The sequence below is a fragment of the Sturnira hondurensis genome, unplaced genomic scaffold (genome assembly GCF_014824575.4).
Source record: "Sturnira hondurensis isolate 20B ecotype Veracruz unplaced genomic scaffold, ASM1482457v3 Scaffold0004136, whole genome shotgun sequence".
In the NCBI taxonomy this organism is placed as follows: domain Eukaryota; kingdom Metazoa; phylum Chordata; class Mammalia; order Chiroptera; family Phyllostomidae; genus Sturnira; species Sturnira hondurensis.
The window spans coordinates 35,343,092-35,360,827 of record NW_028076767.1 but is presented as its reverse complement, the minus strand read 5'-3'; the positions used below and the strand labels follow the sequence as shown (position 1 = coordinate 35,360,827).

Genomic DNA, 17,736 nt, shown 5'->3' with positions numbered 1-17,736 from the left:
GAAAGGTCCATAAAGGATATGTTTTATAATATACATAAAATCAAATGAATCAGATTGTATCAAAATGTAATTAATAAAAGACTGACCATGTTTGGGGGTAGGGAGAGCAATGGTAAAAGGTGAGACAACTGTAACTGAACAACATAATAAAAAATAAAAATAAAACTTGAATAAATGGAGACATTATATTCCTATACGTCTACCAGAGGGAAATGTTAAATAGAATGAAATGTTCATTAGTGCTTTGAAATGATTTACAAGGAATTTATAGTGAAAAATGCTTATGTTATGTCAGGTTATAAAAAAAGTGTGCATAGAGAATACCATGGAAGAAAATGTACCCAACACTAGACTTTTATTTTTTTTTACTCTGGTAACTCTATTTTTTATTTTTTGAGGAAACTCTTTGCTATCTCCCATAACAACTATACCAATTTGCATTTCTACTAACAGTGTGCAAAGTTTCCCCCTTTTCCATATTCTCACCAATCCCTGTCATCTTTTTTAAAAAATATATTTTATTGATTATGCCATTACAGTTGTCCTTCCCCCCATTCCCCTCCACCCTCCACACCCCTCCCCCACCATCCCCCCTTTCATTTATGTCCATGTATCACAAGTTTTTTAGATCCTGTATTTCCCATACTATTCTTGCCCTCCCCCCTATTTTCTACCTACCGTCTATGCTACTTAGTCTCTGTCCCTTCTCCCTCCTCCTCCTCCTCCTCCCACTCCCCTGTTGCTAACCCTCCATGTGATCTCCATTTCCGTGGCTCCACTCCCCATCTCGCTGTCCTCTTGGTTTGCTTTTGTTTTAGGTGTGGTTGTTAATAACTGTGAATTTGCTGCCCTTCCACTGTTCATATTTTTTATCTTCTTTTTCTTAGATAAGTCCCTTTAACATTTCATATAATAAGGGCTTGGTGATGATGAACTCCTTGAACTTGATCTTATCTGAGGAGCACTTTATCTGCCCTTCCATTCTAAATGAAAGCTTTGCTGGATAGAGTAAACCTTGGATGTAGGTGTTTGGATTTCATTACTTGGAATACTTCCTTCCAGCTCCTTCTTGCCTGTAAGGTCTCTTTTGAGAAATCCGCTGACAGTCTGACGGGAACTCCTTTGTAGGTGACTGTCCCCTTATCTCTTGCTGCTTCTAGGATTCTCTCCTTCATTTTAATCTTGGCTAATGTAATTATGATGTGCCTTGGTATGTGCTTCCTTGGGTCCAGGTTCTTTGGAACTCTCTGAGCTTCCTGGATTTCCTGGAAGTCTATTTCCTCTGCCAGACTGGGGAAGTTCTCCTTTATTATAGGGGTACTACAAGGGGAAGAGGAACAGCCATGAGTAGACTTTTATATACTATTGGAGGGTTATCGTTTTTCATTTTTATGCTATTTTTGTGTTGTTTCCTAAAAACATGAATGTTTTCATAATGTGAAAAAATATATACATTTACTTAATAAAAATAATTTAGATGAAAAAGTAAGATTTTTTTTATTTTCATGTGGTGCCTTTGGTCTTATGCAGGAAAGGAGGAGCTCTCTATATTTTTAAACTTACATGCTGCTTTTTAAAAAATTTATATGGTTTTAAATTTCCTTAGAAAGATGTGCGAGACATCCTCACCCCAATCCAGATTGAAGCTGCTTACCACCTTGGGCATCATTATATCAATAAACAAAGAACAGAGGAATTCCCACCACTTCAGCCAATTCTTCAGCAGAAGAAAGAAAAAAACAGAATTGAAAAAACAGTAGGAATATTTTCTTCTATTCAAAAATTGTGACATGTAACTACAGAGTTGTTTTTTGACATATTGCATAATTCTGGGGAAATGAACTCTAATTTTTTAAAATTTTATGAATGTTTGAATATAAAACATGTATGGTGTTTTGTTTTTTATTTGTTTGTATTCTCTTTAGGATAGTGAGCTGAACATTTAAAAATATGCATGTAGTCATAGCAGTGGTTTATAACACAACATGTTAATTTTCTCTTCTCGATGCCCTGCCAGTGAAGAAAGCACATTGCTAGAGGGCACTCTGATGGAAGTGAGTTGCATTCATGAGTCAGTTACTTAGAGTCGCCATGTGTGTTCAGTGTATCTTTCTCTTTCTCATTTTCTGTCTCTGCTCTCTCATTTTTGTCTTTCTCTCTCTTACTACCCCCACCCACGATTCACTTGTGTCTTATTAGTTAAATTCCTTTGCTGAGTTTTACTCATTTATAAACATGTGTTTATGTTACATGACAGTTCTCTTTTTAAATTTAACTGCTTCCCAGACTCATGCCAGGACTAACTGCATTTTGAGATGGGTGCTGCATTCTAACCATGAACTGCTTTGTCCAGTTTATCCCAAAATATATCCGTTTCCTTGACAGTGTATTTACTTCTGGGGGTCCACTTGTTCAGAACTTTTCTGCCCAACAACACAAAGGCATAGTTAACAAAATGCTTTGGGGTATGAGAAAAGGATTCATTAAAATGTTTGCCAGTGGCACACAGAATGTGAACGATAAAAAGGACATTTAAAAGTCTAGTTCATACCGTGTCCCAACAAAACTGCCCCTAAGTCACTTCAAGATATCTGAGCTTACAATTAACACTGTCTAGTCTACAACATTGGGTTGAATAAAGATAATTAACTTAGGAGCAAATTTTCTTTATTGCCCATATATAAAGATATTTCTGGAAGTATTTTTCATCCTTCTGTTTAACTTTTCAATATCAACTATTTTTAATGTCTTATATTGTAAGTACATAAGCCCAAACCTAAGCAATTGGTAGTTCCATTAGACTAATTCACATTTTGACTCTTTGAGAAACCTGTTCTACAAGTCAGAGCGGTAGAAAAGTTCCTGTTTACCTCATCCTTTAGAAGATTTTCGCTTCCCTTCTGCTCCCCCAGGTGCAGGCCGTCTGATGTGAGGCGCAGTTTGACAGCCTGCAGTCGTTTGTCAGTTTACCTGCCTGGCTCCTCCTCTGCCTTTCCGGATTCCTTTCTTTCCTGCATCTCATCTTTCTTCGCCTTTACCACTCATTTTCCTTTTTTTCTCTCTTTCCATTTTTTTTCTTTGCCCAGCTTCTAACTCGGGTCTTCTTACATACCTAGTAGTATATCTGGGTCCTGTTAAAATGCTCAGAGGTAAATACATTCTGGAACCTCTGTGATAGTCTGTCATTTAATTTTCTTCAACGTGTTCTTAAAGTGACATTCCTAAATTTCTACAGTTATTTCTACATTTTGTTATTGTCAACAAATAGAAGACCGCTGTCTTGCTCCCCGCAAAGTTGAGTGCTGTGCTCGTGTGCAGTAAGTGGGACAGAGCAGCAGGACATTGAGAGGAACTGGGCGAAGAGCATCCCGGCAGCATGAGATTTAAATCCTTACATAGGTCACTGTCATAGTTCGCTTAAAATTGTTTTATCACTATGATGGAAGAGAAAAAAATCTTTTTTGCACCTAACAAATTTAGGCCCCTTTTAAATTTGCTTGTTGGAAGAAATTAGTACTTTTAGCCCTGTAATTATTGGTCATTTAAGCCTACTAACTCACTCTCACACTGAATTCTTCAAAAAGGGGTAAAACAAGAAGTTATCAGTTTGAGTTGTTAATTTTATTTTTCTCATGTATCAAGATGTCATAGTCTTTAAAAAACAGAAATGCACCTACTGATTGAACTAAAAATAAAACACTGTCATATTTTATTTCCAGATAAACTTTGCAAGGTTTTGTGCCCATGAAAACTGTTCTGCTGATTTACAAGTTTCTGCGAAATTTGGATTTTTGAAGTAAGTGTAGTTCACTCTTTGTTATTCATCAACGTGGGAACATGGGCGTGTGTGTGGGTTTCAGAGAGAAAAGGACTAAGAACTGATACTTGGGGGTTCGCAGCATTTAAAGAACTGAAAACAGACAACATTTTCCTGAGAAAGATTAAGTGATCTGTTTTTCTCAGTCACATAAGTCTGCACTTAAAGATTGTCACTTTTCAAAGGAAGGAGAATTTGAGCCCCAATGCTTTATGAAGCACGTTGTACTCTTTCGGCAGTAGCTGAGAAGGTAGTTCAGTATTTGACTGTGGCCTTGGTCATCCTTGTTAGAACTGTAGTTGTGTTTCAGACATTTGTCAGTGCCTATTAGTAGAGTTTGATGGCAGAGTGAGCTAGCCTTCCCTATATGGTGCTTAGTTTGTCACCCAGAAAAATGGCCACATCATTCAGAGTGATGCTGAAAAGAAATTCCTCAGCATTCATGACACATCTGAAAGAGAATAAACTACCTTGTTCTTCCAAATTCGCAGAAGAGGAAACAGTAAAAAGGAAATGTGTGTGACGTGCTTAGAAAATTGCCTAGCATGTAGTGAACACTAGATAAATGTCAACTGCTGTTACTACTTTATTATGGGAAATAAACCACGGTAATTTTGTCATGTTTAGATCCCCTAGATTGAAGTTGTTTTGCATATCGGGGAAGGTGTGGACAGGAAGAAGCCTGGTGGGATGGAATGCACAGTTCAGGTTGAGGGATGACTGTGCATGGGAAATAGAAGAGGGGGAGGAGGCATCAGCGGCTGGGCAGGAAAGTGGGAAACCATATTGCGAGTAAGTCTATAAAGGAAGCAAGTTTAAATTGGGACATGTTGAGTTTGGTGAGACTTCTGTATGTCGCTCTCCGATTGAAAATCTAGCTCAGGATTACTGTGGAATCCCTGTAAGGTGAAATGTGCATTTCGCAAGAAAAGAACTGAAGATCAACATGTGGGTGGACAGTTTCATTGAAAGAGCTTAAGAAGAATAGGAAGTCCCTGTAGGAGACTGAAAAGAACTGTGAGGAGAACTGAGTGCACTGTGAAAGACCAATATAAAAAAGAGAGACAACCACACCTAAAACAAAAGCAGACTAAGCAAACAACTAGAACAGGAACAGGAGCACAGAAATGAAGATCACATGGAGGGCAATCACCAGGGGAGTGGGAGGGGGAGAGGGGGAAAGGTACAGAGAATAAGTAGCATAGATGGTAGGTAGAAAATAGACAGGGGGAAGTTAAGAATAGTATAGGAAATATAGAAGCCAAAGAACTTATAAGTATGACCCATGGGCATGAAATAAAGGGGGGGAATGTGGGTGCAAGGGGGTGTGCAGGGTAGAGGGCAATAAAGAGGGGGGAATGGGACAACTGTAATAGCATAATCAATAAAATATATTTTAAAAAGAGATTTCTTATTGTAAGCCTTTGTAGAGAACTGTGATAGCCAAATGACTGAGGAAAGATCATGGGAGTTGGCATTTAAATGTGACTTGTGGGTAAAAGAAGGATGTCAGTGGCAAATTTTAAGATAGAAGTTTCAGTGCAGCAGTAGCCAAATGACAGTGTAAGTGCTTAAGGGAAGAAAATACACTGGAAACACGTGGATTTATCACATTATTTATTCAATAAGGCAAAAGCAGGAAAAAGAATGAATTGGAGAGAAAAATTTTCTACTTATATCCCAGCGGCATGTTTCGTCCCTCTTTGAACCATCCTCTGAGCAGTTGGCAGTCCCCAGTCCCTCTTTTGAGTGTCTTTTGCTTTGATGTTCATGGTCCTACTCCTTTCTCTTTCTGCAGCCCCTCTCTCTCAGTTGTCTTTGGAGGATCCTTGATTTGGGCTCTGTCGATGCCCCAAAAGGTTTTCTCACCTTTCTCACACTCCCATATTTGGGGGGATAATTTTGCCTACAGCTGTGACCCCACCCCACCTCCCCGGCCTGCCTATACTGCCAGTGCCCAAATCAGTCTCTCTGAGATCCACACGTGTCCCTGATGTCCATTGGCTCTGTCTTCTTGGTGCCCAGTCACTCTCGACCAATGATATCACAACAATTAGTCACCAAAAACAACAATCTCAATCTCAGTCTGCATTCTTCTGCCTTTCTTTTTGTTTTTGTTGTTGTTTTTTTAAGTGTATCATTGATTATGCTTTTTTAGTTTTCCCAATTTTCCCCCTTTATCCCCCCTCTGCCCTGCCCCCTCAACCTTCCAGCATTCTTCCCCCTTTAGTTCATGTTGATGGGTTGTACATATAAGTTCTTTGAGTTCTGTTTCCTAAACTATTTTTGACCTCTCCCTGTCTATTTTATGCCTACCAATTATGCTGTTTCTTCCCTGTACCTTTTCCCCTGCGATTCCTCCCTTCCCCCCTCCCCACTGAAATCCCTCCATGTGATCTCCATTTCTCTGATTCTGTTCCTGTTCTAGTTGTCTTTTGTTTTGTTGTTTTTATTTTTTAGGTTCATTAGTTGATAGTTATAAGTTTGTTGTCATTTTACTGTTCATATTTTAGATTTTTTTCTTAGATAAGTCCCTTTAACATTTCATATAATAATGGTTTGGTGATGGTGAACTCCTTTAACTTGACCTTATCTGGGAAGGACTTTATCTGCTCTTCCATTCTAAATAATAGCTTTGCTGCCTAGAGTAATCTTGAATGTAGGTCCTTGCCTTTCATGACTTCAAGTAGTTCTTTCCAGCCCCTTCTTGAAGGTTTCTTTTGAGAAATCAGCTGATAATCTTATGGGCACTTTTTTGTATTGTCTCCTTTCCCCTTGTGGCTTTCAAGATTCTCTTTGTCTTTAATCTTGGGTAACTTAATGATGATATGCCTTGATGTGTTACTCTTTGGGTCCAACTTCTTTGGGACTCTCTCTGGTCTTCCTGGACTTCCAGAAAGTCTATTTCCTTTGCCAGACTGGGGAAGTTTTCCTTCATTATTTGTTCAAATAAGTTTTCCATTTCTAGTTGTTGTTCTCCTGGCACCCCTATAACTTGGATGTTGGAGTGTTTCAAGTTATCCCAGAGGTTTCTCAGCCTCTCCTCATGTTTATGAATTTCTGTTTCTTCGTTTTGTTCTGGTTGCATGCTTCTTTCTTTCTTTTGTTCCAAATCATTGATATGAGTCCTGGCTTCCTTCCTGTCACTGTTGGTTCCCTGAATATTTCGGTTTATTTCCTTTTGGGTATCTTTCATGTGTTCTTTCATTTTTTGACCAGGCTCAATCAGTTCTGTGAGCATTTTGATTACCAAGGCTTTAAATTCTCCATCAGATAGGTTAGCTATCTCCTTGCTGTTTCACTATCTTCCTGGAGTTTTGATCTGTACTTTCATTTGGGCCATGTCTCTTTGTCTCAGTGCACCTGGTAAGTTGTAAGGGGGCGGGTCCTTATGTATTCATTGAAGCAGGGCAACCCTCTGCTTGCTCTGGTGCTGTCTGGGGGGGAGGGGTCAGAGAGAGAACAGGGCAAGCTGCCTGCTTGTTTCTAGCGCACTTTCCAACAGACCCTAGTGTGAGCCTGGGAGTTTCTCCCACCGGCAGCCACCTGCGCCACAGTCAGCTCTGAGTCAGAGTTTCCCATTTAGCCATTCCCGCCCACCTGGTCCGCCACCTCCTCTCGGTTCTCTCCAGTTTGCTGCCTTACTGGTCTGGTTGTTGTGTTTCCTTGTTTCATGAATTCCTTGGTTGTTGGAGTTCCATGAAGTTTGATTTTCTGGCACTTGTCATTGTTTCTTGATTTTAGATTGGTTGCTATCCGCCTTTTGGCTGTGCGAAGAAGCAAAGGGTTTCTACCTATGCCTCCATCTTGGCTGGAACTCACTCTCCTGCATTTCTTATCCTTGACATTGAATAAATTACTAAGTTCTACAATATTACCACCTAAATAAATATTTTTGTCCACCATAATTCTCTGTCTCTACCACTATTACTCTGAACCAGGTGCTCATTATTCTACATAGATCACCAGGCTTTTCAGCTCTCTGAGCTACTGGCCTCTTAGACGCTGCATTCTAATTCCTCTACCGTGAAGTTTCCACAGGGAGCTTTCTCACATGCACCTCTGATAACAGTGCTTCAGTGGCTTGTTACAACCTTAAACTCTGAACTCCTTAGCATCCATTCTCACCAATTCCACTGATGGCAGACTACTTATAGTTGCTTGGCCACACCACGCTTTCCTAAGCCTCTCTATTGTTTCACTTCTTGATTTCACTTCTCCAACTTACCTACTTGATTAACTTTTATTTATCTTGTAAATGTCAGCTGTTTCCTAGGTGAAGTCCCTGTGGTCTCCAGGTATGTAACCCTCTGTCCTCCTGTGTCCCTTGGCCTACTGCACTTGCACTCACTACCATTCTCACCTGTCTCCACACCCCCCTGTGAGCTGCTTCAAGGCAGGGTCCTGTCTTTTCATTTTTATGTTGCCTAAAACAATGTCTGCAACACTGTGAGTGGCGAATGGATGTCTGCTGAGGCTGGAACAAGGTTCCAAAGAAAACAGCATATAACGGGATCGGACTCAGGTGGAGAAGTTAGCCTTAGAAAGAAATTAAAATGATCCTGCATCTTGAGCTAAGCAGCTATGAAAAGATGTTTGACATTGGCTAAGAAGCATTGTGGAAGGAAATAAAATGTAGAGAATTCATGGATAGCCAGGATATAAAAGCAGGTTCATATTTGGAAAGTGAGGGCCTTTAGGATGAATTTGGGAACTTGAAAGGCGTGGGGAAAGATTCACAATAGTTGTTATAATGCATGGGATAGGAAGTCAACTAGGAACGAGTGAAAAGGTTAACAAACAGTGCTGAGTACCCTGCTGGGTGGGACCACATATGGCAGAGAATAAATTAATTCTTTTCACTTAGGCAATGCCAGTATAGCCTTGAGCATCACTGTTGAGGGCCAAGAAGCCCTAACCTATTTGATTAATAATTGCATTCTAAACTTAAATTATCCAGATTGGCTGCTCAGCTAGTCCAAAAGCAGTGGCTGCTAACTATTTTGTGTCCTAGCCAGTAATGTGATGCCTTTGTTGCTGTTAGTTGCAAAGTCTATAACCTTCCCATTTGTGTATTTATTTTCTTTCTAAAATGCTTAGTTTTCCTGGTGGTTTTGCTGCCATGGGCCTTTGAGATGTAGAGGTGTGAGAGGGAAAGCTTATCTAAGATACAAATAAGTAGTGGTCTTATTTTCTTAAATTGGAAATCCCCACTGTTACCTTGGTTATCTTTCATTGCAGTCCCTCTGGCCTGTGAGAAAATGGAACGTTAAAATTAATACAAAAATATTACTAAGAATGCTTCCTTTCAGAATAGTGAAAATACATCTTGAATTAAGATATTGAGTTATAGGATTGAATTATTGTTTTTCATTACATATTTTCTTGTAGTAAACTATTACATTCTCTACTTTGCATTTTTAATTCGAAGTGATACTATTTCTTGTCATCTAAATATCAAGTCCACTGTGATTCTAAATGGCAGGCAACTGAGGGTAAGGCAGGGTTTCTCAGTTGTGCGGCTTCTGAGTCAGTTGCATGAGAATCACCTGGAATGCTTGTTGAAAATGCAGGCTCCTAGGCCCCAGACCATCCAAACTGGAAGCTATGGGGACCAGGCCAGAAGTGTTTATTATTAACGGCTCCTAGGGTTTCTTATTACACTAAAATCTGAGAACAGATATGGTAGTGGGTAAGAGTTTCAGATTTGAAATGAAACTAACCTGGTTCAGGTTCTGTATCTGCCCTTTACTAGCTGCATGGCCTTTATAGAGAAGCCTTTTAACTCCTATGAACCCCCTTGGTCATTGATAAGAAGGTAAAACAGTACCTACTTTATAAAAGATGTTTTAAAGATGTGGTAATGTGGGCCAAGTGCAGAGCACAAAACCTACCCATGAAGCTGTGATAAAAGTTGTTATTCTGATACATTATGGTTGGCAGATTTATAGATTATGGTAAAAAAAAAAAGACCCATTTTCATTTGGCTATAAAATGAAATGTCGCCAAGGAATTCTAAACATTTTCTGTGTGTATACTAGTTACTTGCCCAGAGTCTGTCTCTTTCCACCCCCAAATGCTGCCGCCCGGGCTGGGCCAGCAGGTCTAAGTTTCATGAGGTCTGAGGCAGCATGAGTTGCCCGTGTAAAATGTAAGCCCCGCCTCTTTTGCATCAATTTGGAAAGTTACAGGTGATTTCTACTTGGGAAATGGTAACTTATTTCAGGAATTCTCTAATAAGCACTCTTCTAATCAATTTTTTCAGCCTGCAGTGAAGGATTCTGACAGAGTGCTTTGCATTTTTAGTAAATTATACTCTGTCAGAGAAATATATGCCTGTCTCACACAGGCGTCCTCTCTCTTCTCTGCAATAATAGGCAAATTGTGACCATATGCTCTAGTGTTCTCTCACCCAAAACTCCGCTGGAGCTAATGGTATTTATTTGCCGAGAGCTACAGACCTGCTTTAGGTAAATGCATTTACTCGATGGAGAGCATGAGTTTCTGAAGACTGCAATTTAATGGACTGCCAAAAGCAAACTAAACGGTGCTTATGCACTCTGTCTCGTGTTTTCATTAAGTTGAGGTTTTCTTCTGAATGTCTAAATTCTCAGGAGAATAAATTATATTTGAATGGACTTACACTGCTAAATGAAGGTGAACAAATATGACCGTCAAGATTACAAATATAAGAGCAGGTGTTAGGCATTACACAGGTAGTTTGAAATCTAGTTCTTCAGTCATGCTTCCCGGGTAGGAGATGATGTAGGCTTCTCCTGAACAATTGCTTTCACATCAGCTAGGAATGCCTTTAACTGCAAGTAACAGAATGCCTGATTAATGGTGGCTTAAACAATAACGGGATTTAATTATTTAGCATACTATGCAGTCTATACGAGGCAGTAGCAGGTTTAGTGAGCACCTACCAAAATCTTTCCAGTTCCCTTGGCTTTTCCCTCATGGTAACTAGATGGTTGCAGCAGCACCAGGGTTCCCAGCAAAAAAAAAAAAAAAAGGTGGGGAGCAAGAGCAAAATTCTGTGTCCTCTTGTGCCTGCTTCTCCAGGAAGGTCAATGCCTCAGTAGACAGACTTCTTATGCCGATTAACCAGACCTGTATCAAACACTCACCCCCCAAACCCAGCATGGCTGAAGAATGGATGCCGTCTTCATGATACTAGGTTGATTAGAATTCATTTCCTGAGCTAGGGTCATGTCTTCTGCAACGTCAGGGGAACGCTGCCTATGCCTTCACTAGTCTGTGGTTCTGTTAGTAGCTCAAAAGGGAAATCACTTTTGGGTAGACAGCAAGCACTTGTCAGCATTGGCTACTATACTGTTAGCCCTTAAAAGGGCTAGCCTAACAAAATGGTCCATTTTAAAAATGCAGGTAGTAGGGATATACAGGCTGGGCAAAAGTAGGTTCACAGTTGTGAGTACACAAGACACAGTTAATAAAGCAACTGTAATGATTATAACCTGCATGTCTTTAGCTACATAAACAACTGTAGCTAAATAAGCAGGTTATACTTATTACAGTGGCTTTATTAACTCTGTGTTTTTTGTACTCAGAACTGTAAACGTACTTTTGCCTACTCTGTGTGCCTCGCTGATGGCACAGAGGTTGGGGAAGATGAATTATAGGCCTTGTACCCTAAAACATGCTATTTTCTAGTTCAGCCTTCTGATCCATGTTCTGCTATAACCTTCTAGACTTTAGTGAGTTTGCCTTTGTTCAATAAAATCTCTTAAGTGTCAGATAACTGATGTATTCCAATGGACAAGAATTTTCCAGTACTTTTCCCTCTGAAGTGGCAAAAAAATAAATGATCTGGGCTCTCAGACCACTTGCTGCAGGCTATATTTTGTCAAATAAGTGACTCATGTATCTTGACACAGGTACATATCAGCTTACATTATATTTTATTCTGGCATCTTTTTTAAAAGTTAGATGTGAAGCACTAATTCATGTTATCAAGGCAACGTGCATTCCTTATACTGAGACTTGGGGAGCATTTCTTGCAAAATGAAGCAGTATCATTCATTCAAGAAAGACAGAGCCGTGGTGCAAAAATACATCATTTTTCTATTTTTCCCTCTTTCACTTATTGTGATTCTGTATGTACCCAGTACCTCGAGTTGTCTAAATTACGTGGATTCCAGGCTGCTTTGTAAATTTCAGGTCTGCATTATGCAGGCGGTAATGAAGAACGAACTGTGGTTGCTGGGGAAAGCGCTGGCCCAGCCTTGTCCCACTTCCAGATGTGCACCTGGTCCTTTATTACGTCTCCCACAGCAGGCTGGTGGGTGTCTTTCTGGTGGCATCCCATTAATGAATCAAGATAGAGTCAGATGTATGTATTTTTTAAAAAAGAGAATTGTAATTATGATTATGTGGCAAAGGAGGTTAAAAATGGAAAATAAAGCAGGAGCCTTGCTGCTGAAATGTGAACATTGTGTTTCCCTTTAATTTGCTGTTGTCTTGGAACCTGGCTGTTTATGCAATGCTTACACCTTCTGTTGCTTGTCTAGGTGCCAACTTCTCTCCCAAAGGTGTTCAGTGACTAATGCTTTGGTTACAAGCCAGAATGTTTTATAAATGTCTATTTCTAGGCAGCTCTTCTACAAGTCTTAATTAAGCTTTAATGTCAAGCTGAAGTTTACTTTCAGAACCTCCTAGGCTCCTTTCGTTGTACCATGATTATGGAACAGTAGGGGGAACACAGGGCGGCTGTGTTCCTGCACATTTCTTTTCTGTGTCTCACATGGTGCCACCGAGCAGGTGCGTGCTTATGTGGCAAAGCTTCACAACACAGGAATGAGTACATCACAGCCTTTCCCTAAAGCCAGATCAGAATTTTCCACCCCGAAATGATGGCCATGGTTAAGTGACTGCTTTGTCAGTTATTACTTGCCCTTCCTGAAACAGCCGACTCCTCAAACCCAGGGATCAGACACCAGAGAGGCTGCATATGGACATGTTCTTCACTCCTTTCTCCTTGATGTCTTGGGCACCAAGCAAGGGATTATGAGAACAGGAGAGCCACTTTCTGTAATTCTGTATCCTCAGCTGTTTGAAGTGAGCCTCTGTTGTCAGAATAATGCAGAGTAGACTTTAAATAGAGTAATGTTATTTTGTACACTTATTTTGAAACTGATGAGACTTATTTATCAGATTGCTCTATGGCAGAAGCTGGCGAACTTTGTCCATAAAGGAACAGATAGTAAATATTTCAGGCTTTGTAGGGCAGCCATCTCTCAGCTTCTCAACTCTGGTGTCCACATGTAAAAGCGGACACAGATGAAGGTGCATGGCTGTGTTCCATTAAACCTTTATTTACAAAGCCAGGCAGAGATCTGAACTGGGCCTTCAGGGAGCAGTATTTGAATCCTCTGCCCTGTGGTATGCTTGCTTTTTATGTGACAATTCTGTCATACTTCTTTATTTTTGGTTAAATATAGTTCTTCATATCAATACTGTTATTTAAATAAAGTTTGTTAGTAAAATTTAAGCCAATTGCTAAAATGAACCAAAATTTAAAGCTTTTATGGAATTCATCCTGGGTTAAAAAACCATAAGGGTCTGCTCATAGGCAGTTCCAACAGAATGACATTTACTTGTACTGACAATGGCTGGACTTTTCCCAGACAGATCTCATATATATTTCTGAACACTGTGTTGGTAGGGCCTGAGAAAACAGGACCCGACATCTTTTCTCCAGGAGAACTAGTGATAAGAAAAACCATTTGATGTGAAAATGTTGCGTTATGGGTGGGGGGAGTTGTCCAGCGTGCTTAGAGTGAGAGACAGGCTACACCTCACACTTTTAGGGAGGTGCTAAGTGAAGGGCGTTAGCAGTGAGTATCAGATAGAGGAGCTCCTGAGGCTTGGAGAAGTTAGCCAGTTGCACGAAGAGGGAAGATGTGAAAAGGAGAGGGATAGCTTGAAGTAAGATACAAAGCACCATGGTGTGTTTGGGTGACTCTGTAGGGAAGTTTGGCTAAACCAAAGAGATGAGTTAGAAGGTGGGAAGCTAGGCAGGGGTGAGCCCCTGAAGGCCTCACGGGCCTGCTGATGAACTGGAAGTCCGTTGTGAACTCACGGGAGGGTATTAAGTAGGCATGTAATGGCATCAAGTCTGCTCTCTGGAAAGGGACCGGTTTTGTTGTGTGGAACCGGATTGGAGGAGGAGGACTTGAGAAAATAAGTCAAGGGTGTAATTCCAGTTGACGAAGGTTCAACTGTGAAATTTTCAGACCATTTTTTAAATTTATTTTTTCAGTCACAATTGACATGGGTATTACAGTATACTCACTTCAGGTGTACAGCATAGTGGTTCTACCGTCATAATCTACAAAGTGGTTTCCTCTGATATTTCCTTTAAAAAACAACCATGAAATCAGACCTTTATTATTAAAAAATTTTAATCTTTATTCAGCCAACCTAATCATTCAGCAGAATAATAGAAAAGCAAAAGGCAGCCTACCTGCCAGTACTAGTCCCCGGCCGAAATGACACCGCCCGGGTTTCCCAGAGCCTCCTTTCATAACTGCTTTCCTTGCATTTACAATATTTGTTTACATTTTTAAAAGCTTTACTATGTAAGCTCTACAAAGGTGGTGTTTAAGGAACAAAACCTTTTTTGTGTGTGTCATGGAGTCATGATCATAGTACCTGGCTTATTATACAGGACTGGTCAGTTATACTCAATTTGTAACTCATGAATCTTCAAGTAATGCTTAAAAAACAGAGTTTGAAACTGAACAAATTTTGAAACTTGCTCTTCAATTCTGTCCTTAAATACCCTTTGTCTTAAATTATTTCCAGTTAACTATTAAGTGCCTGCTATGTATTATTCAAGCTCTAAACTTGTGTACGGAGGCAGGTCAGAATGGTACAATGTAAACATTATTAAATAAACTTCCTAAGGTGCGAGGTACATGTTTCATCGACCTTTCATCTCCTATTTTGCTTTGGGTCACATTCTTCTCTGCATGACCTTCTTTTTTGAAATTCTTGGACATCTGAGAAGCAGCTAGCTGTCTCTGAGGAGAGCTTACAGACTCATGCTGTAACAGAAGTTTTCTTTAGCATTGAGCTCTTGTAACTGTCCCGTTGACCGAGAGAATGGGCTGTGTAGGTGAAGAGATTTGCGTTTGCTTTGAGACTTCAGAACATTCTAGTTGTGAGGGACCTTGAGTAAGTTTTGTGAGCCTCAGGTTCCTCGTGTATAAATGTGTTGTTCTGAGGGTTCCATGGAATGACATGACCCAAATCTACTACAGATGAGGTGACTGAGGCTTAAAAATGGTAAGTGAGCCTTCCACCCAGGAGAATGGGGGCCAGGGCCAGAACTTGAGATGACACACAGCTGTAGATTTGCAGCAGTCTTCTCTCTTCAGTTCCCAGCACAGTGAAGCATTTCTTCAATCTGTTCATTGAGTCTCATCATTGACAGAGGTGACCAGCCTGTCCTAAGAAATGAATTCTGTACTAACATTTTAGTTGGATTCACTTGCTGGAGAGAGCCACACTCACTTCCATCTGTTTGGTGGAAATACTCTTTGTTCTCCTTTTCTTCCCCTTCCCCCCATTATTCCCCTATGGTGTGGGCAGCACATAGTTCAATGTCTATTCAGAAATAAAGGAAAATAAAGAAAGGGGGAAGAGTTGTCAGGATCATGTATAAAGGATGCATGGACAAAACCAAAGGGGTAGGATCAAGGGTGGGAAGTGAGGGTGGCTGGGGGTGGGGGAGTGGTAGGGAGAAAACGGAGACAACTGTACTTGAGCAATAATAAAATAATGAAAAATTTAAAAGATAATTTGAAATAAAAAGATTACAAGATAATAAGGAAAATGTTAAAATTATAGAAGCAAGAAGCAGAAAAGAAGTATAACAGAAAGCAGACTAGTTGTAACTAATTAAAAATCTTTTTCCCGGGTTAACAGCTGACCAAATTTATCTGAAATCTGGGAAATGGAGCTCTTCTACAAATAGATTTGCATCTACTTTCATGTGATCCTTTCCCTCTGGTGGTTTTTTTCCAATTGACATTTTTATGTTTGAGATAAATAAATGAAGAGTGAGGATTTTTGTTTCCAAATGAGGAACTAAGTAATATTACTTAACTGTAGGCCGCATGAGAAGAAGACCTACCTTGCCATTGGAAGCATGAAGACACTAACGCTGAACGTGTCCCTGTTTAACGCTGGAGACGACGCGTACGAAACGACCCTGCACGTCCAACTGCCCACTGGGCTTTACTTCATTAAGATCTTAGATCTGGTAAGTATTGAAAACCACACGGCATGGTGCTACATAATGTTTTATTTGATTTTTAAAAAAATGTAAATGGTATAATTCACTTCATCATTTCGAGGTCTAAATATCTGAGGTTTCTTTAGACTTACCTCTTGGGCTTCTGGTGGTTTTCAGACTCCTTCTATGCACCTGACTGAAATGACAAGTTCCTAGGGATCTGACCCGGATCAAAAGAGTCAGCTTCCCACTTATAAGAAATAATTGTCCCGTTATTCATGCAAGCTGCTTGGGTGCCATTGCTTTTCTCACGGGTACAACTTTCTGGTGCTTGACGCAGCAACTTTTGGTCTGGTCCCTGCGCAAGCAATATTGGTTCTCCCTGTTGGGCTCCCGGAGGTACCACTCCGCATTTGAAGTTCATAAAACCAGTCCTGTTCTCAGAGGACCTCCAGCATGCTAGAGCCAGCAATCCACACATCCAAAATGCTGGTGCCAACCAGGTTGTAGGCAAGTTTCTCCTTCCCTGGGAGGGTCTCAGGCACCTGGAGACCTCTTTTTACCACTGTGCCTCCATCATGAGCATTTAAATCCACCAGTGCGGTAGTGATAAGGTTGAATTTCCAAGGCAAAAGACTCAGTTGCTTTCTCCTTTGATGCTTCTCTGTTTCTTAGCAGATTTACCCAGGTCTCATCCAGAGGCCATTTCCTCACATGAAGGGCCTTTGATGTCTCACAAAGATCTAGTGCCACCGTTCTCTAGCAGGGTGTCCAACATTTTAGTGTCTCTGGGCCACACATTAAATATGTAAACACTAACAAAAACTGATGAGCAAAAAAAGGTTTTAAATAAATTTACAATTTTGTGTTGGGCCATATTAATAGCCATCCTGGGCCTCATGTGGCCTGCAGGCCACGGGTTGGACACCCCTGTGAGTATTAAAAGCCTATTTGAAATAGCAAGAGGGAAAACTCAAATATTCAAGGAAATATGTATCTACACAAATACACATTGAGCTGTTTATTTCCCTGAAATATTTGAATACATGTATGTATATACTATTGTGATTCCAGTTATTGCAATTATATACCTTCAACACATTCTCACATCCCACACAGAAGAGGGATGTGAAACAGATGTTATGAATTCCTTGCCTCATGATTTTGCAAGGAACTGGGCCTCGAATTAAATGGAAGATACACAAACATGGACAAAAGGTGCAAGCCCAGAAATTATTCTGTGGAGAATGTACGTGAATATTAGAATATGCCTATATACTTATATACATACTCATATTATTCATTTATATTTCTATTTACTCCAAAAGTAGTTGTCTAGGAAAGTAAATTCTTCAGGGATGGTGCTTTGTTTTTTCAAAAACCATCCTTAAATATGGGTTACGAACTTCTTGTTTCCTTTTCTACCTAAACCTTTTTTGCTTGTTTACTTTTAAAATGTTTTAGGAAGAGCAGCAAATACACTGTGAAGTAACAGACAGCTTGGGCTCAGTGAAACTGGACTGCAGTGTTGGTTATATATATGTAGATCGTCTCTCAAGGGTAAGCATGTAGCATTTATAATTTTTGTTTGCTAGCGTGAATATAAAAATTTTCTTTTCCCCTTGTTTACTCTGCACACAAATGCATAATTCATTAT

General features: G+C 40.0%; 1 protein-coding gene across 1 annotated transcript in view; it reads left to right on the top strand.

Annotated features, from left to right (window-relative positions):
* The window catches only part of ITGA4 (integrin subunit alpha 4), a 129,891-nt gene that overhangs the window by 100,840 nt on the left and 11,315 nt on the right, over positions 1–17,736 (top strand). Inside the window, exons 17-20 of the mRNA XM_037044345.1 lie at positions 1,607–1,756; positions 3,720–3,796; positions 15,956–16,106; positions 17,544–17,639. Of these exons, the coding sequence (XP_036900240.1) occupies positions 1,607–1,756; positions 3,720–3,796; positions 15,956–16,106; positions 17,544–17,639 (474 nt within the window). The remainder of the gene's footprint in view (positions 1–1,606; positions 1,757–3,719; positions 3,797–15,955; positions 16,107–17,543; positions 17,640–17,736) is intronic.